This window comes from Centruroides sculpturatus, unplaced genomic scaffold, assembly GCF_000671375.1.
Source record: "Centruroides sculpturatus isolate CEXI.00-Female unplaced genomic scaffold, Cexi_2.0 scaffold700, whole genome shotgun sequence".
Lineage (NCBI taxonomy): Eukaryota > Metazoa > Arthropoda > Arachnida > Scorpiones > Buthidae > Centruroides > Centruroides sculpturatus.
Genome location: NW_019385123.1, coordinates 332,584 through 353,982, shown reverse-complemented (window position 1 = coordinate 353,982; position 21,399 = coordinate 332,584). Strand labels below are relative to the sequence as shown.

At 29.1% G+C, this 21,399-nt stretch overlaps 1 protein-coding gene across 1 annotated transcript in view; it reads left to right on the top strand.

Annotated features, from left to right (window-relative positions):
- Positions 1 to 20,330, top strand: part of LOC111635092 (protein FAM173B-like) — a 21,798-nt gene extending 1,468 nt beyond the window's left edge. Inside the window, exons 3-4 of the mRNA XM_023379962.1 lie at positions 14,332 to 14,382; positions 19,991 to 20,330. Coding sequence (XP_023235730.1) covers positions 14,332 to 14,382; positions 19,991 to 20,185 — 246 coding nt within the window. The 3' untranslated portion in view covers positions 20,186 to 20,330. The remainder of the gene's footprint in view (positions 1 to 14,331; positions 14,383 to 19,990) is intronic.
- Positions 20,331 to 21,399: the final 1,069 nt, after the last annotated feature.

The window sequence follows — 21,399 nt, the reverse complement described above, 5'->3', positions numbered from 1 at the left end:
AAAATTATAATATTAAAATTTATATATATATTTTTAGTGTTTTTATATATATAAAATTAGTGTTTATATATATATAAAGACTAATTTTTTTTTTCTTTTCTAAGTTATTTTTAAGTTATTTTTACATTATGTTATGTAAGTTAAGTTTTAGTATCATTTCCCTTCTCCCTATCTTCCACCACCAGTTTACACCTCCACTGTCATCTATCCTCAAAGGTAAGGTGCAAATAAAACTTCATTTTTTTTATCAATTATTATTCTATTACGGTTATTTATACATTTACAACTACAAAACGCATTTTTCAGTGTTTTCCTTACTATAGTTATTTTTTTAATGTACTACTTAGCTTTAATTTGAGTGTGTTTTTGTGTTTGAACGAATTTTTTGGTTTTACATGTAATTGTATGGAAAAAAATGATTCACCTTACGACATTTTCATGATATGATCTCAGTTTCAGAATGGAATAATTTCTTATCCTGAGGTACCACTGTACTTCTTGAATCTCACAACTTGACAAATGTAGGACTTATCATACATGATATGTGTTTAAAAGAACATGGCAAAAATGAATCACTGAATTGTTGTTTTTGAATGTATTTCAAGTCTAAGCAGCTGGTGAACAGCTGCTTGAAAGACCAAACAGACGTTGAAAGAGCACTGGGAATCTATAAAATTCCACTTAAGGATAACAAATTTTGTAGAGACCTCTTAGGGCTAGTACACATTAGGTGTTTTGAAGTGTGCGCTTTGGTAACACAGGTTTTAAAGAACCAAGAGTTCCACATAGGTATACACATGCAAATGCGCACTTCTGGCCAAGTGCATGCCAAACGTGTGTTGATAGATTTAGGTTAGAACATGTGTTTCACGGGCATCAGCTGCACGCTTTGAGATAAATGTGCTGCCATTTTGTTGTACATTAGATCGTATGTTTTCAGGTAGAGTGGATGCACATTGGCCGAGATGGAGAACAATCATTTCAATACTGATCTATTTATTGATGAAATCCAAAAGAGACCAGCCATTGTCAAATGATTTTATAGACATTCTAAAATAATTAAAAAACTTGGGTTCATATTGTCTTAGTTTTGGATACAACGTCACAAACATTTCATGCATCAGTCTATCTCGTAATATTGGGTGCCCCAAAATTCTCTTTGCCTCTGCCATTGTCTTTTATAGCGACAATAGAGGAGCCACACACAAGCAATTACTTTCATGTCCATTTCCAAACTGAGCCAGTGTGAACGGTCATTGAACGCTGAGTTAAATGTGCGGTGTGTACACTGCTAACATGCATTTAACGCAACGCCCAACGCGTACTAGCCCTTATAAATTGAGTCTACAAAGAGATTTTTGAAGAAGCACACTTCTGGAACATAAGACTGATATAGAAAAGAAGAGGAAAGCCACTGCCGTGGCTTTATGTGACTGATAATGAGATTAAACCAGAAATTAAACAAGCTGCCCTAATATAGAAAACATACCATACTAAGCTCAGAAATTTAAAAGTGCTATAAATATTAAAGGCAGACCTCCAGGGCCTATCCATCAATTTTAAAGAAGAAAAACAGATCTCAAGTGCATGCCAGGCCATATTCAACTCATCATTGTTAAAGGCAATGCACAGATGGTAAATAGACACACCCCTTTGTACATTTAGAAAAAATTTCAAGAGAAAAACATTTGAATTTGAATACATCAGAGATTTTAATACATAGTCTAATCTAAAGTGCTAGTACCAAAAAGGTTTGATTTTGAAAAAATCTACCTGAACTCTTACATGATGGCTGAAAATATTAGTAATGGATTTCTCACTGAAAGACCTACATAAGATTGGTGAATCTTATTTTGATCTTCAGACAATATTTGAATTTTACAATTTAAAAAGAACAAAGCTGCGACTTATTGTTTAACGGTTTACAGCATTTTGTTTTTGGAATAAGACAAATTTTAAAAATGCAAGAGTCAGACTTTCAATAAAAAATATTTGTTTAAATACATCTTAGGATAATCTTGATTTTGAAAGTTTAAGGGAACTTAGTAAATTATTCATCATCATCATTTATTTGCTTGGTCACCAAGTGAATAGCGAAACAAATTACAAAAGAAGAATCATAGTTCTTAGTGAAATTCAAATTTGTAAAATATTAGAGAGGTTGCAGCTGACATTTTCATTGCAAAAATGTGTATGTCAGACATTCAGTGCCACCTTCCTGTAAGCCTAGAAGTTTGACAATAGCATTTGGAACATTGAACATGATTCCACTGACATTCCAAACACTATTTTCAAACTTCTAGGCTTACAGGAAGGTGGCGCTGAATGTCTGACGTACATGTTTTTACAATGAAAACGTTGGCCGCAATTTCTCTATTAATATTATTGCTGAACTTTACAGCAAATACTTACATAATTGATACTGTTTCACAATAACTTTTTACTTCAGTGTTTTTATTTTTTGCAACAATATGGTACTTATTTATAGTAAAAATAGAAGCATATTACATAGTTGCCAACCTTCCATTTTTTGGACTGAGAATCTGTTTTGAGGTAGTTATCAGCCTGTCAGCCTCTCTCTGAGCTACAAAATCTCCATCTTTTTGAGATAACATAACGCCTTTAATGTATTGTATTCACAAATGTGGATTTATTATGACCAGTACTAAAAATCTCAAGTTTGTTTGTATGTCAATTCTTGTAGAAATTGCCCACTCTCCAACACTAAAGTTTTCTTAAGTTCAATGTTGTTATACATACAAGAATTTCAACAGAAGGTTTAAATTTTTGATTAAATTACAAAAAATGAATTTTTTGCTAGAAATTTGCCAGTTTACAAAATTTTGTTGCAAAATGTGATAGATATAAGAGATCTTCCATTCTTTGGTATCAAAAAAACTAATTTGAAAGTTTTTGTAAATGTAATTCTCATGCTAAAATTACATTTTTTAGACTACTGGTAATAAGGAATTATTAATTTTTGTAATTTTTTTTCTATAGACAATTAACCTATTACATATAGTACAATATGCCATTATTCTGCAGTCAACTTTTTACTAATAAGTAATCTGTCTAGTAGGAAAAGCCAATATTATAAACTTATTATTGTGATAAAGGCAGTAAAGATTTAATCAATACTTAAAAGTTTCATAAGTTTCATGATCTTTCTAGAACTTGTGTTTTTATTTCTAAACCTTTGCATCCCAAAATCAGTTTCCAAGCTATCAAGTCAGTCTAATTTATAATTTAAGATTGGCAAATATGATATCAGATTCTAAAGAAATGATCAGTAACAAGACTTGTAATGACATTATTTTAGTAACGTTGATACCAGTGACCTCTTGTTAGTGATAATTCATATCTTTTACTTTTACAGTTAATTATGAGTCATTCAAATAAAATTCGACCAATGACTTTATTTAGTAGTTACATTACATTAAAAGTAATCTCCCTGATGAGTAAGGCACTTGTCCCACTGTAACATCAGATGTTCAATTCCTTGCTTGTAGAACTCAATGGGTTGATGTCTGCACTGTTCCTGAACTGCGTCTTCTGCCTCTGTCATATTGAAATTTACACCCTTCCAGGTATCTCTTAATCTCCCCAAAAACGTGGAAATTGCACAGAGACAAGTCAGGACTGTATGCAGGATGCTGGAGTATTTTCCACTTGAATTTCACAAGGGATTCAAGCACGATGCATGCGATGTGAGGGCAGGTGTTGTCATGAAGGAGGATGACACCTTGTGAAAGCTGACCAGGCTGCTTGGACTTGATGGAAGTTTGCAGAGATTTTAGTTTTTTAGTTTTCTTGTACTGAGCAGCATTTATAGGGTTCCACAGGTAGTAATCTCCATTAGCAATGAGCCTTTGCTGTCAAAGAAGAATGTTAACATCACCTTTCTTTGTATGTAGAAATGGGCTGGCAGAATTACATTTTAATAAAACATAAAATTCATCTGGATACAAGTCCAAGTTTACTTGCCATGTCTAATCACCAGGAACAACTATTTCCATTGCAGAGACAACCTTTCTTTAGAGGCTATGCCTCTGCACGAATATGTGAAACAGTTTAAAATGTCCACAGGTGACAATCCAACACAATTAAAAATATAATATTTGTTTGTAGAAATGGGCTTGTATCCAACTTGGACTTGTATCCAGATGAATTTTATGTTTTATTAAAATCACCTTTCTTGTTGTTGTCTGCATTCCCTTTGATTTCTTAGGCTGTGGAGATGACACGTGCTTCTACTGAGTGCTCTGTCTTTTGCTTTCTGGCTGGAAATGAGAGCATTATGTTTTGTCTCCTGTAACAATTCTCTTTATGAAACGATGCCTTAATTGCAGTACCGCAGCAAATGTTCCAATGACAGATCCATGCAAAGGTCTTTTTGCACAGGTGTCAAATTATGTGGCACCTTCTGTGGTTAAAAGAATGCACTACTGTTTGCTGCTTAATTGTTGATACATTCATGCTTGAAAGTTGGACGGAGTAGCTGCTTCACGTGCTAAATGAATGCAGCTTGTTTGTAAGTTCACATGGCAGCAGTATCACATGACATTGCAGTGTAAGCCTACAGTGTTTCCACCTACATTTCAAATGGAGAATGATTTGCTACATACACTCCACGCTTTGTTATAGCCATTGGTCAGGTTTCATTTGAATGATCCTCATATTTAGATTTGTGTTTTAATATTAAAAATTGTCATGAAAATCTAAGTTGTAGTCCATGACTTCTCATATCATACAACTGTGTGATGAAACATATTTGTCAACTAAGTTAAAATAAATTTCTTGCAATGCAAGTCAAAACAGTTCAGTAAGTAATGTGTTATATCACTGCTCACAAAAGCAGTGAGTACAAGAGACTTTTTAATGAAATGTTCAAAAATTAATGTTTGAATGCTTCATTTAATAATGAGTCTTGAGGAAATGGTGAACATTGAAGACAGAGTACAGCTACAGAAGTGCTTGGTTCTGATTGTTTTGTATGTGTAAAGTTCTCCAAATCCATTTCATATTGAGAAGTCAGAGTAGAATAGTTGGATAGATAAAGGAAGTTTCCACTATATAGGTTTTATGATTAGATCAGATAAAGAATATTATGATTCAATTAAGCATAATATTCAATTTAATAAGAATAATAAAAAGTGCATTGCTTTGACATAACAGGTGTATGACACTAAAGTTAAAGTTTCTTGGAACAGTTAGTTATGTTCTAATATATTAAGAAAATACTATCCAATTTGTCTGCTAGAACAGATATATATTCATATCTAAATATAATAACATAATTAATGCTCAAGATGCCATGCAATTGGAGAATGTAAGGAAGGGAGTCCTTGATTGACAAAATTTTTGTAATTTCTATAACAAAATAACCTTTATTTGAGGGAAAAAAATTATACATATTTAATATAAATTGTCAATACATTGTAAAATATTACTTGATAATTGGTTAATTTATCTGTTCCATGTTGTACCTTTCTGAGATTCAAACATATAGGTATCCCTCGAATAACATAGTAGATATGTTCTGAAAAAGTGCCATGTTATGTGAATCTGTGCTATACAAAAGAAAGGAATAATGCAAAACATAGGATTACATTCCAGAAGTTAACAAAAGTATACTATTCTTTTTCATTACTAAGAGAAATATGTTTATTAAAATAGTCAATACTTTCCAATCAATAATTAACTAACAAGCACAATTAAAAGTACTGTTTATATTAATTTTAGTTTAATGAGGACATTTTTTTTTCAAAGTATCATTGTCATCTGAGCTTTTTTGTTGATCTTGATCAGAAATATCAGCAACATCTTCATTTTTTTATTTTTATCATAATTTTCTATGGATGACAAAATAAAAATGTTATTAATTAATAATTTGTTCAGTTGAATACCAAGCAATTTTTTCCAGAATTTGTATTTAAATACCAAATTGTTCCAGTTGGGAACAGCTCAAATACTGAGATATAGCTATATTTCGTTCATCATTTTTATGAATGATTATTTATCTATGGTTAAAAAAATGTTTAACAACATTTACCTAAAAATGTTTTAAAAAAATTTTACTAAATATAAAGATTAATTTATAAAAAAAACAAAACACAGGGACAGTCTTAAGGACTAAAGTCTGAAAGCAATGACAATGACACCTGGTTGGCAGAAAAGCTAGGACAAGGAAGAAAAAATTCTACTATCAGCTTTCATTAACATAAACGTGAGGAAAGGCACAGAGCAAATTGAAAATTTCAATATTCTAAAATCTGTGGGAAAATTTGAGACATCATGCATGCTTACTTGAATAAAACAATATAGACTAATGCAGTGCCGGCCCAAGGCAAGTTTTAGGATGGAGCGAGATCCTATTATGGCACCCCCCCGAAAATATCGAAAAGTGAAAAAAATATTTTTTTCTTTAATTTTCTTTACCACTGAGGCGCCCCCTAGAATTTAGCACCTGGAGTGGCTGCTCCATTCACCCTATGGTAGGGCTGGCTCTGGACTAATGGAGTTTACACTTTTGTATGGAGGATTTCCAAAACTGTGTTAGAGTGAAACCATGTTGTATGAGGGATACCTGTATTTTGTCTTCTATAGCTCAGGATAAAACAGTAAATTCTACAGAGTGGTCCAAAAGTCAGTTAGCAAATATATTTTTTAAGAATGGTTAGAACTAGTTCGGAATAATTCCATGTGATTCAGAACTAAAGTGATTCAGTTGACTTGCCCACATTCTGAATTATTGCTTCATTGGAAGCAATTGAATCATGAATAATAACAGGCAATATTTCTAAATTGATTGTTAATATCATTTTAATATATTTTAATTAACTAATTTTTGGGCTATTTTATATGTTTTTTATGTTAAATGTTAAAGTATTGTACAGTACATTATAAAAAAACTATTACAGTATATATGATATGATTCAATACATTTTATATTTTGAACATATTTCAATAAACTTCTCTGTTTTATTTTACAATAGATGCTGCTTTTTATAATCACAGGTATTGTTATTTAATACTGTCAGAAAATATATAAATTAAATAATATTTACAAAATTGTTGCTTATTATAATCAAAAATTTGCTTTTAATTATCATTATGTTACTGATTATAAGTTTGAATTTACTTAGATGGTTAATAACAGCCAACTGACAAAACCAATGATAATGGTTATAACTTATAAGCCATATTGTTACAATAAAAATATTAGCACAATGATCAGAATCAATTTAAATTAAATTAGCCAATTATATAACATATTTCCTCTTTATACAGTAAACATTTGTTTTAATCTTACACTTTATACTGTAAACAGTACTGTAGTTTAAATTTCAATTTATGGCACTCGTTAGGCTTTATAGGTTAGCTTTTACTGTTACTGAAGAGTGAAGACTGTAATTTTTATTATTGTTTAATCAAAGTTCAGTACATCAGCACAGTAGAAGAAGCAAATAAGAAATGTGAACATTTGTTTCTCAAAGATAAACAAAACTTTAGAATGATAAATTACCAAAAATGAGTCAATGGAATGCTGCTGCACAGTTTAGAAATTCCACAGCAAATCTTTGCAAGATTTGAAAAACAATGAATATGAAATTTCAGCAAGAAAAACAACATGATTTCCAAGAAAAATTGAACTGGAAAAGATAGTGTAATTGACTTAGTTTTGAAACTTTTGTTTAGTAATGTTTGTGAAAAAGTTTCCTGTTAATGGGCCACTAATGTATCATAAAGCAGAAGAATTAACTAAAAATATGGGAAAGACTGATTTTATTGTAAGCCAAACAAAAAATGGTGCACTTAAACTGGAACTATATAATCAACTAACTGACACGTAAATGCAAATTCCAGCACATAATAAACAAAGAAATTTTAATGTTCAAACCTTTTAGAAAGTTAGAAATTTTCAAAGGATAGAACTATGTTTTGTATTTTTTGTGCGTTCATTCCTGATGAGGACCTCTAAAGGATGGCCGAAAACATTTGAACATTAAAATTTCTTCGTTTATTATGTGCTGGAATTTGTATTTAGGTGTCAGTTAGTTGTTTATTGTAAGCAGTGGGTTGTTCAATTAATGGAGAAAATGAGAGAACATTATGTACAGATGCACTCACAGTAAGGAGAAAAGATTCTAATTTTGCAACAGTTAAAGCATGTATTTAAATCACCAAAGGAACATATTACAGTTCTTTGCTTTGTTAACAAGAAAGGCCAGAAACAGATTCTAGTGATTAGAAAAAGTAAAAATCCTATATATGTTTTGAAAATGTGAAGTATTTACCAGCAAATTACTGCCTAGATGCCTAGATACAAATACAAATGCCTAGATGAAAACTGACATTTTTAACAACTGGTTGGTTAAATGAGATAAAAATTTGAAACAAGAGATAGCTTTTCTGGTAGACAGTTGTACAATACATACATTTTATGATAACAATGTGCCATTAAAAATATTAAAATAATATTCTTTCCTGTGAATACATCATCACTGATTCAGCCATATAACAAAAAAATCATATCTAACTTAAAGGCATTATAAAAGTGAAATGTTTGCAAGAATTTTCAGAGAACTAAAATGATAGAAGTCATATCAATTTGTCTTTGACTATTGCTAAAAGATCTTCCCTGCTTGATGCACTACATCTTTTGACAATGTTATGAGATCAAGAACTATATGTGAGATGACCATTGAGAATTGTTTTAAAAAAGGATTATTTATTAACAATAGGTATAGAGACATCTGAAGTTGTTCCTATTCAAAATATCATGTGTCAAAAGAAATGTTTATGAACTGTTTGGCTTAATACCAACAAACATCAACAGATGGCGCGACAGCTTATGACCTGTGAGGATGTGATTTGGCAATTGACAAGAAAATTTTCATGTCTGCTATGATGATATCATCAGAAATATAACAAATTTTTACTGAAGAATGTNTTGTCTTTGTTAGCCGCGTCGTCGAGACGTGTTGTCCTTTGTTAGCCGCGTCGTCGAGACGTGCTGTACCTAGTACGCGAGAAGAACAATAAAAGTTTAGTTTTTGTTACGATCTCGTCTCGTTCATTTCTTCCACTCACAGCGACCAAAGATAAAAGCAACCACCACGCCAAAACCACAATATCATCAGAAATATACTAAATTTTTACTGAAGAATGTCCTGGAGGATTACCTGATTAAATTGAAGTAAATCAACATAAAGATAGTCTAGATCTAACAAATGAGAATATCTGCAAGTATACTTCAGTGTGGTGTACAGTACAGATGTATTGATTTTCAAAAACATTATGAATATGAATATTTTATTAATGAAATATTGCCAAAAATTTCCAGCAAATAACACTAGATGAAGCACTTAAGTAATTATAAATCTAAAACAACTAAAAATGTTAAAAAATTGAATAATTAATGTTTTAAAATTTTCTGATTCAATAAAATTTACGCTAATTATGGTCTAATTACTCTCACCGTATAATGTTACCAATCAGTTATTGTTATCAGTGTAGGCTGGTCTCATACTGACACCTACTGTCCTAAAAATGAAAGCTGTACTTTTGTACTTATGTTTTAACAATGACAAATACTTCACTTTTTTCCACTTTTTTATTTATGCATTTATTATAATGATAAACTACACATTCTGTATTTTATCAATAGAAATGTTTCTTTAAATTATGGAACAGACAAAGTCTAAAGGCAGAAAGTTTTGAATATACAGTTAATGAACAAAGAAAACCTCCAATTAAACACAGGGACAGTCTTAAGGACTAAAGTCTGAAAGCAATGACAATGACACCTGGTTGGCAGAAAAGCTAGGACAAGGAAGNTATAATCTTGGACTGCATTATAATTAAGAATCATTAACTTAAAGACCACTTGTTTATGATAAATTATATTTTAAAGTAAAATTTGAAATAAATGCAGCAGTTAAAGCTCACATTTTTGTATTGAAGCCATCCATTATATCCATTATATTATTTTTACAAAGTAATGGATATGTGTAAAACTAGATAATGGATAACATTTAATTTTAGTACAAAATAGAGAAATTCTTTTATTAAAATATTTTATGTTGAATAATTATTATACATTGATAATTTTATCATGACTTTCATTAAAATTATGTAATTTATTTTCAATTCTAGGAATAAATTTCCACTGGTTATTAGAATTTAGATAAAATTACTTTAAGTATGAATTTAAATTGTTTGAATTATAAACTATAATAAATTACTTTATGTATACAATTGCTATATTCAGAAATTTCTTATAATTAAAACTGTTAATCTTAATCAATGTTTAATCTTTTATATCTAAATATTATAGTTACCACTACTGTAACCACAAGACATTAGATATAATTGTTTCTATTATAAAATTTTAAAAAATACTACAAAATACTCTATTCATGAATATAGAATAGTAAAATAATATCTGAAAAATTTTATTTTCTTACATAGTTATGATTTTATTTTGGTTTTACAAAATAAAATTATAAAATCAATTAAGAAACATTGTAAGCTTATTAAATTAGTTTTAATACATTTCTAATTGTATATATTAAATAATAATTTCAATAATACATCTCTATATAGATATTTTTGCTAATATTTATTTGAAATTCAATGTGAATTGAATTTCAAATAAATATTATTTGAAAGTATTGGGCTGCAATTTGGAAAAATTGTAGACCTATAAATTCTGGCTGTTGTCCATCTGCTTGTTTGTCTGTCCTTCCTTAATCTGGAGAGCAGTTTTAGATAGAAGAAAGTCGAAACCAAATATGGAAAGTTTAGGGCAGGAGGCCCCTATTAACTATATACAAACTTCCAGTCTAGACCAGAAGTCACATGATTTTATTCAAACATTTTCCCCAGAATGGAGTTACATAGATGACTGGCATAACTCTGTTATTATCAGGAAAAGTATGATGTACAGGAGACACTACTGATTTTGATCAAGAGCATATATATTAAATTAAATTAATTAAAATTGCAGTCCAGCATTGAATGAGCAAAAATTATTGTGACAATGTCACAATAATTTTTGCTCATTGTCTATATTCAATATAATGCTAATTATCTGAATTGATGTAACAAATGCAAATGTTCAGTGTTTGTTAGTATTGGTGGGAGAAGGCAATACAACACACAGGCAATCTGTCAATGGGGTACTTTCCAAGAGAACTTTCTATGAAAAACTGGCCCTATTTAGATGTTAAACATGTGAAGAAAACCCAAAAAACTCCATGTGACCAGTCCCTTGTCAGGACAAACCTGCAACCAACTACCAGTGTTCAGTGTTTTTATCTGCTTGGCCACTTGTGGGCAGAGTCCAGTATTTGACTTACACCATCTCTAGTTGTTGATTCAGTCTGCACAATCATTATTCCTATTTGTTTTAGTCTGTTCTCAATTGTTATTATTATCATATGTCAGTGTTTAGCATTGTGTTCTGTTTGATTTTCAAGAATAATATTTATGAGGCAAGTAAATGCAAAGAGGAAATAATTTATTAATTTATTGAAAAAAAGGGAAACCCAGAGAAGATGATCACAAAATGTAATATTAATTATTATTTTTATAGTATATTATAATAATGTTTTTCATGGATATTTATCTTAATCAAATTATTCAAATTCTTGATTACTTTTTTCACAAATGATTTCAGATAATTGGTATTCTACTGTAGTTATAAATAATATATTTGATCTACTTTTTTTATTATTTTTAGTTTGTTTAAATACGTAAAACATTTCTAATTCTGGTGTGGAAAGGCAAATATAGTGGCCTTGTGCATATGTATTTTAAGAGCTAGTTACATTTGCACAAGACCACCGCATCTCCCACTTCCATGCTATGAATTTTTAATTCTGAATGTAAAAGATTGAGGTATTCATTCATGTAACCTGTCAAAAGATATGAGATTAAACATTATTATTATCTATTATATAATTTTACCATTTAAGTGGCAATGCTGAATAATGAATAAATACCATTTCAATTATTGTGGTATTATAAGTTTTATTATTATACATTTGGAAAAAATTACAGTTATGATAGAAAAATTTATAAGACTTAATTCAGAAGATACAAAAAATAACTGAATATGATTTATTAAAACTTAATTCTCATATCATGACAAATAAAAAGTATCAATAGAACATATAACAATTTAAATTCATTCTATCTATATTTCTTGTATGAGAAATGTAAATAGAAAAATACATTACATTTATAGTACTTCAGAGATTATGTACAATTTACAAAAAAGTGATAATGAAATTATCAAAATTTAATAAGTGATTAAAGACCCAAAANTCTAATTCTGGTGTGGAAAGGCAAATATAGTGGCCTTGTGCATATGTATTTTAAGAGCTAGTTACATTTGCACAAGACCACTGCATCTCCCACTTCCATGCTATGAATTTTTAATTCTGAATGTAAAAGATTGAGGTATTCATTCATGTAACCTGTCAAAAGATATGAGATTAAACATTATTATTATCTATTATATAATTTTACCATTTAAGTGACAATGCTGAATAATGAATAAATACCATTTCAATTATTGTGGTATTATAAGTTTTATTATTATACATTTGGAAAAAATTACAGTTTTGATAGAAAAATTTATAAGATCTAATTCAGAAGATACAAAAAATAACTGAATATGATTTATTAAAACTTAATTCTCATATCATGACAAATAAAAAGTATCAATAGAACATATAACAATTTAAATTCATTCTATCTATATTTCTTGTATGAGAAATGTAAATAGAAAAATACATTACATTTATAGTACTTCAGAGATTATGTACAATTTACAAAAAAGTGATAATGAAATTATCAAAATTTAATAAGTGATTAAAGACCCAAAAAAGTTTATATTCAAGAATACATTGAAATTCATCACTTCAGTACAGGCGACCCCCCTATAACACTGTTGATTATTCTGTTTTATATGAATTTCATGTTGAAACTTAGATGTTGTACGAGTCACTTAGATTTTACAAATATGTGAGCCATTCACAGCCCAGCACATGTATTTGTAAAATCTAAGTGGCTCATACAACATGAAATTCATATAAAATGGAATAATCAACAGTGTTATAGGGGGTTGACTTGTATAGAGTTACAACTATTGTAATTAATATTTCCTATCTTTTGTAATAAACCTGGCATCATTTGATTATTTAATATTAAATAATCAAATGTTGCCAGGTTTATTACAAACTATTTATTGATTAAAAAATTGATTTTTATCCTATCAGAAATTTAGCAATTTTTGATTAGTTGATTTAATGTCAGTTCCAGGTTGTTACATTGCATAATTAAATTTATATAAAAATAATTACATAATTCCTGGAATTATGTACAAAAATTGATTTGATATGAATATACAGGATGTTTACTTTGAAACTCACTGGTTTTGTGGATTAATTTTTGGAAAAGAAATTGAACTGTACAGAACTGTAGACAATGTTAATGAAAATACCACCTGAAAAGCTATTTACTGCATTAAATCACTACATTTTCACATGTGCTCCTCTTGTGGCACTTATGATTTCCAGTTTGTATTTGATTTTGGCCCATGTCTAAACCAGCATGTTAGGAGTCACACTGTTAATGGCATCCATGGCTCTTGTAAGCAGGGCTCTTGTATCTGGCATTTTTGTAGCATACATAGAATCCTTGACATACCCATAAAGAAAAAACTTTAAAGGGATGATGTCGGATGATCAGGCAGGCCAATAAATGGGGCCTTGTCAACCAATCCAATGATATAGACTGTGGCAATGACAGTCCTTTCAAGCATACACATGTAGAACATGAAACTTTGAGCACTGATCAACATTTTCTGACACATTTTATTCACATACCTGAATAAATGGGTTTTACAGAACACTTTAAAACTATGGAGGTTTGAAAGAAACACCCTGTATATTAATTGAAAGACTTAAAAAGGAGGAAGCTAGCAAAATGATGATGTGAAATGTAAATTCAAAGTTTTTTATATGTTACATCTGCATCAAATATTGCCTTCTTTCACCATCAAATTTCAGATTGGCTGAAGGTAATCTCTTGATTTGTTTGCCATGGGATAGATAAGCATTTATCCCTTCTTCCACACTGCTAATTCAAATTTCATGAAAATGTCAGTTAACTCCTTCTTCCACTAAGCCTTTCAATTGATTTTTAATGTTCTTTAAACTAATATAGATAAAACTGCTGTATTAGTTTATGGAAGGAAAGGAAAAATACTTTACATATTTCTATAATTATATTAATATATGATATTTTATTGTTTTTCAGGTTAATCTAAGTCCTTACAACAACATAGTAATATTTGGCGTTGATTCTATGGTGAGTCATCATTTAAGTTTTACTTTTGTATTTGATGAATCAAATGAAATATAAAATTATCAAATTTATCTTATAATAATCAATAACTGTCATTTGGATAACTGTAATTATTATAATAAATATCTCCTTCTAGTAACTTTAAAACACTGTGTTTTAAAAATTCAAAAATTTTAATACAAATTTTGAAATAAATCAAATTAAGATTAATAATTCTTAAATGAATAATTAATTTTAATAAAGATTATAATTTTATAATTTGCAAAAAAATGTCTTTAAGAAGTATTAAATTTTTGTAAGAAATAAAAAATTTTACTTAAACGAATCAGCTGTAATCGTAAAAAATGCATTGGTTTTATTATCCTGATATATTTTGACATATTTTCTCAAATTTAATAATAATAATAATAATAATAATATATTTATTAGTCATATTAGGCAAAGGCCTGTTATTACAGGGAGTTATAACATAGAATGAACTTTGATCATAGTCATGATTATAACATATTCAGTTTTTATCAGTTAATATTATTATAAACAATATTCAGATCAATTCAATTTCATTCACCCTTTTAGGATTGATTACAAAAGGTTTTTGTATAATTGTATAATTTATAAATCATAGCAGTATTTGCACCTTGGAAGAAACGATACATTTGATTTTCTTCTGTGATGAAATTTAATTGGTTTAAATCCATTTTAATTCTTAGTTCGTAGCCTGTTTTACATCCACAGAAAACGTGATACTTAGTGAATAATTCTTGACATCTTGGGCAGCTACTTTTGGAAATTTCATAGATTCTATTATTAATTAAAACCATATTGCTATTTAATCTCAGTTGAATGAAAAACTTCTTGACTGTAAACGACATATTAGATAACATATAGTTGTTATTGAAGGGGTAATTTAGCAATATTTTATACCATTTAGGCTCTCTTCTCTTATGTATTTCTTCGATATCTTGAGCTAATGAGATTTCCAGTGCATTATGTATTAGTTGTTTCCTTATAAAGTCGCTAATTTCTGAATTTTCTAGTAATGGAGCTATAGAAACTCCGTATTCATTGATTATATTCTTCATTTGACTAATCCAGGTATTTTTTTGGGGTTTTTGACACATTTTTTTATACAGCAAATATAATAGTTTTGTTGGAAGGTTGTTATTGTCTCTGATCTTATATAGAAAATTAACAAATCTTTTGACAAAAAAAGGAGCCAATCTAAATCTGCTGAGTTCGATTCTAAGAGCGTAACCAGCAATATTGTATTCCAATGTAAAAATTTTTCGAATAAACTTATTTTGAATGGATTCAAGTTTCTTATAATTTGTTAGACTCCAAATTGGTGAGGCGTAGGATATCGCATTAAAAATTATAGAGGTAAATAGTCTAAAATGACTAAATATATTTTTAAGCTTAATATGTGTACAAAGTTTCACCATATTATTAATCAGACAATTTGATTTGTGAACGACTTTTTTATATTGCTTTTCAAAAGTTATTGTGGGGGTCAGTATAATTCCCAAAAATTTTATCTCTTGTACTATCTCTAATTGTACTTTGTTCATCGAGAATGATGTGCTTTTTTTTGCAAGTTTGGATCCATTACGAAATATCATGACTGAGGATTTTCTTGGATTGATGCTTAATTTTAATATATGGAAATATTTTTGTATATTTCTAATTTTTCTTCGAAGACCTGCTGCTGTGGGTGCGACTAGTACGATATCATCCGCATATGCTATAGAGTGGATTACTTGGCCGTCTATATAAAATCCATCATCTTCTTTCTCAAAACATTCATTTATGTCTGCTAGGAAATAGTTAAAAAGATGTGGAGACCAAGGGTCACCTTGAAGGAGACCTCTATGCACTTGTAATTCTGGCCATTTCTTATCAAATTGTTTAATGATTACTTCATAGTGTCCGAACAATTGATCGATTATTCTAATCATACGTGTATCTACTCCGTTTTTGCTTAGCTTCTCTAGTAATACTGGAATAACCACTGAGTCATATGCTTTTTCAATATCCAAAAACAAAGCAAAGACTTTTTGTCTTTTTTTATATAATTGTAATTGGATTAGTGTCGTCAATGAAAATAATGCAACTTGGGTGCCTCCATTTTTTGTAAAGGCAAACTGTGTATAATTAAGTAGTTTATTATTCTCTGTCCACTCATTAAACTTTTCTGTTAGTACTGCTGTAAACAGTTTGCGAAACCCAGACAAAAGAGCAATAGGTCGATAGTTGGCTGGACAGCTTCTTTCACCTTTTTTAAATATCATTTGGAAGATGATTTTATTCCAATCTCTAGGTATTGTACCCGTATTATAGAAATTATTGTATAGATTAGCCAATAGATGAATTCCTTCGATCGAAAAGTTTTTGATTATCGCGTTGGTGATGGAATCGGCACCTGGAGCGGTTCTCTCTTTTATTTTTTTGATACACCTGTGTAAATTTTCTTCATTAAATATTTCTGTTAGTGGTTCAGTCGTAACAGTTAAGTGTGGTATACTCTGCACATTGCATTTATTTTTGTAGGAAATGGAAAATTCCTCAAAGTATTGTTGCCAATTATCATACGTTACATAGCATTTAGGCTCAGGAGTTTGCGTTTTATTTCTGACTTGTTTAATAATATTCCAAAATTTTTTTGTATCTTTAGCTTTTAATAATTGATCACTCATCTCAGAATAATATTTCCTCTTTTTGGCTTTAATTAGGTTTTGATATATTTTTTTGTTTCTTATATATTCTTTCAGTGTTGACTCAGAGTTTATTTTTCTAAAATATTGTAAGCTACGTTGTTTTTTAATCTTATGTAAGTAACAACTCTTATCAAACCAAATTTGTTTGGGATGTGTTCTATTAATGTTCCAAGAGGTTTTATATCGAAATTGGTCTATTATATTTACTAATTTATCATATTTCTGCACAGCCGTTATATTACTTTCTTTATATTGTATCATCAGCAATTGATTGTTGAATTCATTTTTGAATTTTTTCAGATTAAAACTTCTTTTCGTCTCTCTTCTATAGATTCGATTATTTTTTTGAGTTTGCTCTTCCCTGTTTTCGTATGGGGCTCCATTGAATTCTAGTTGTACAGGGAAGTGGTCTGACATATCGATATTCAAGACTCTAAATTCTTTAATCATATTTAGGGCAGTTTCCGAACAAATTATATAGTCAATCACAGATTTGCCTAAGCTAGACAGGTAGGTATATTCCGCAGGACAGTCGCTTGGGAGTCGTCCATTCAAAATATATAGATTATTATCTTGTACAAATTCTAGTAATGATTTTCCTCCTAAGTTACTTACTTTATCTTTAGACATTCTGATATTGTCAATAATTCCATTGTTATTTTTGTTTTTTGTATCCATTGCTTCACCTATTCGACTATTAGCATCACCCCCAATTATCCACAAATCTGTAATATTAGTTCTTTGTATTATCTTATTTTGAATTTCTACTAAGGTTCTCTTTTTATCGGAATTTGGTGGGAGATATATAAGTATAATTCCTATACGTGTTTCTCTCCAGCGTGAACTTAGATGTTGACAGAGTTCTAATTCAGCTAGGACGTAATTGTTATCAGCAATCCAAAATCTCAATTTACCTAGATTTTTATTAATTAACAATAAGAGTCCTCCAAAAGGTCGACCGAATTTACTATTTCTTTGACCTTTACTTTCCAATACTAAGAAGGTTCGTTCTAAATAAGTTTTATCTTCTATTTTTAGCTGGGTCAACCAAGTTTCAGACAAACCAATAACTGTATTGGAAATCAAGTATTTATAAAATGTATCTGTGTATAGCTTTCTTTGGATACCTTGTATATTCCAGAATCCAAAACGAATTTTGTAATTATACCTTTTTGTATATTCACCTTCTTCTAATGGTAATCCAACTACTAAGTTTGTCAGCTCTATTCTATGTCCTTGTTGGTTATTATTTTCTAGTATTACTAGGTTTATAGAATCTTCTATTCTTTGATTATTCATAGAAATGAAGGATTTTTTGATATATTTATTTGATTGACCTTTTAATTTAGGCCTAAAAAACCCCTTACACGTATCGCTTTTTGTAAGTGGAGATCGTATGTATAGATATTCTCTCCCTTTATATAATAATCATCTCTCATTATTATTTTAATGCCTTTGGCTTTTTCTTGTTGAAATATTGGTATCAAATTTTTTCTCCTCAATCTCGATCTTCTACAGAGATCTGTTTTGAATATAATTTTTTTATGTTCGTCTAAATTGATTTTTGCTCTCTTAGACCAGAATTCTTTAAGTATTAAATTTCTGTCATATGTTGAGGATAGAGCTATTTTCACCATAGGCTTGTATTCATTATTAGTTAGTTTAATTATACTATCTATTGAACTATTTGTTATCCCTAGTTCTCTTGATATAAATTGTTCGATTTCTTTTAGATATTCCGGAGTTTCAAACGGAAAATTAATAATTACTATATTTTTGTTCGTTTTTTCATTTAATAATTGATCTATTTCAAATTCTAGCTCACCTTTTGTGTGGGAATTATCCTTAATTATTGAATCCATTTCTTCCAATTCTTGTGCTACTCTTTTGGATTCCAATTGGTAAACTCTGTTTTCTTCTTTCAGATAATTAACTTCTGATTTGATATTTTGTAACTCGGTGTTTAATTGATTGAATTTTTCTTGAATCAAATCGTATATGGATTTCAGCGAATATTTTTGTTCTTCTGCTGTTGGAGTGTCTGCTCCTTGTACGGTATGAAAGTAGTCTTGTATTTTTGGAGTTCTCCCATCGTTTAATTCCTCTCTATCATACTCCTGTTCTTCAAGCAGAATTTCTTGACTGGAATTAGTTCCAGATATTCTTATTTTTTCTGTAGCTTTAGGAATGACACTGCGCGGCCTCCCACGCCCCTTCTTTTGCATATCTGTGTGGCCGCCACGTTGAGGAGATCTAGGCAAAGGTCCTGGGTTAGGTTCTATACCGGAAATAAGCAATAGGTATAATATTACTAGCAGAGAAAGACATTTGTTGTACTTCCACTTAAATTGAGGTAGCATTTTCCTCCAAGAGCGAATCATTATCACACAATGTTGTATCAACTCTTCTCTTAAGATTATCGCGCCAACACCTTCGACAGTCGAGACACTCCCCCATTTTCTCAAATTTATAAAGTATTCATTAATTATGCTGTTGATATAATAATAAAAAAGTTTTAATCTTAGCAATTTAAAAAAAAAAATGAAAAATTTTTCTTTTTAATTCAGTTAAATGTTACTTTAAAAAAGTCTATTTTCTAGATTTGCAAAACTAAATTTCATTTTGTACATAATTTATTCTGTTGTAAAGCTTTTTATTTCTTTGCATATTTAAATATTAAAAAATGTATTTATATAAAAATAATTTTTCAGTTACTTATTCAAAAAGGAAGTTTTTTCAATTTAACTTTTCTATTCAAACTGAAATTACAATAAATACAAGATCTCGATAGTGTACAAAATTGATTTTCCTAGATTTCGATTCTCTTTACTTGTATAATCTATGTTTAATATTTGTATCTATATTCATGTAATTCTCATTTTAATTTTTTATACAAGATGGCACAACTGGAAGAAAAATTGGCCATGGAACTTGTTGATGGTTCGTGGGTAATTGCGTGCCGTTTTCCCCTTCCGTCTTGGAAACCCATTACTATCACCGAAGCGGGAGTCGATTCGGTTTGGGTTTATGAAAGAGGAATTTCAGATGCTAGATCTACTAATAGTCAGAGAAACATAGACAATAAATCTTAATAAATTACTATGTTAGAAGTTTTGTAAGAAGAAATGTAACTCTATTACATTGAAAATTTAGAAAATATTGTTACTAAAAATTTTCTAGCTTATTTATCTGAAGAATGAATTATTCATAATGTATTTACATATTGTTGTTAGATTATGTAAATAATTTTGAACAATAATTTATCAAATACATAAAATAATATATATTTATCTTTTTTAACATTTTGGATTTGAATGATTTATTTCCTGAACATTTCTTTTGTTTTTTGTTACTAATAGAGATCTATTTATCGTATTTTTTTAATATGTATTAGCAAAATTCCATATATATTTTTCTAAGATTGTCATCAGCAATTTTATTTTTTAGTTTTCATATAATAAATATAAAACAAAGTAAACAAATAGCTCAATATTCACATAATTTGTTAACATTTAGTTAAATTAGTTAAGTTATAAAATAAATTTTTAAACTTGTACGTTATATATACTTGTATTGTATATATTGTATTTATAACTTAAATTTATAGAGTTGAGAAATTATTCATAGATTTTTATCCTCTATCCAAGAAATACACAATTTTACAGCAAATAATTATCTGTATTTTTAATTTTATAGTTTTTGTTGTTTAAGATAAAAAATATATAAAGAATATTCTTTAAACATTCTGAAAATTGACTTTTAAATTTAAACAGAATTGTATTATTGGAAGATGAAAAATAGCAAAAAGAAATTCTGATCAAATTCTTTATCTCTTTCTTTCTTTCCAAAAAGAAAAGTTGAAAAGTCAAGAACAAAAGTCTTAAAGTATCAAGTCTTATCTTACTTTAAAGATATCTGTGTTTTTTGAATTTAAGTATATCATTAAGGGAAGGAAATGACATTGATAGAGAATCTATATATGTGCTCTATATATACCAAAGTATCTTCCTCTGGCTTTACATTTTCTAAGTGATGATTATCTATCCATTACTTTAAATTTACTTTATATAACTTAAAACTTAGATGTGGCATTGTTATGTAAAGTTTAAAACAGGAGAAAGTGAGAAGTGTACAAAACAAATAAATACAAATTTTGAAAATTTTCTATATAAAAATTTAAAATAAGCCATTACATCAACATTATTACATAGAACATTCTGTCAATAACATATTGTTTGGTAACAGCATGAAATAACAATTAGGAAATTTTATTTTTTTTAATTATATATATTTTTAATTATGATCA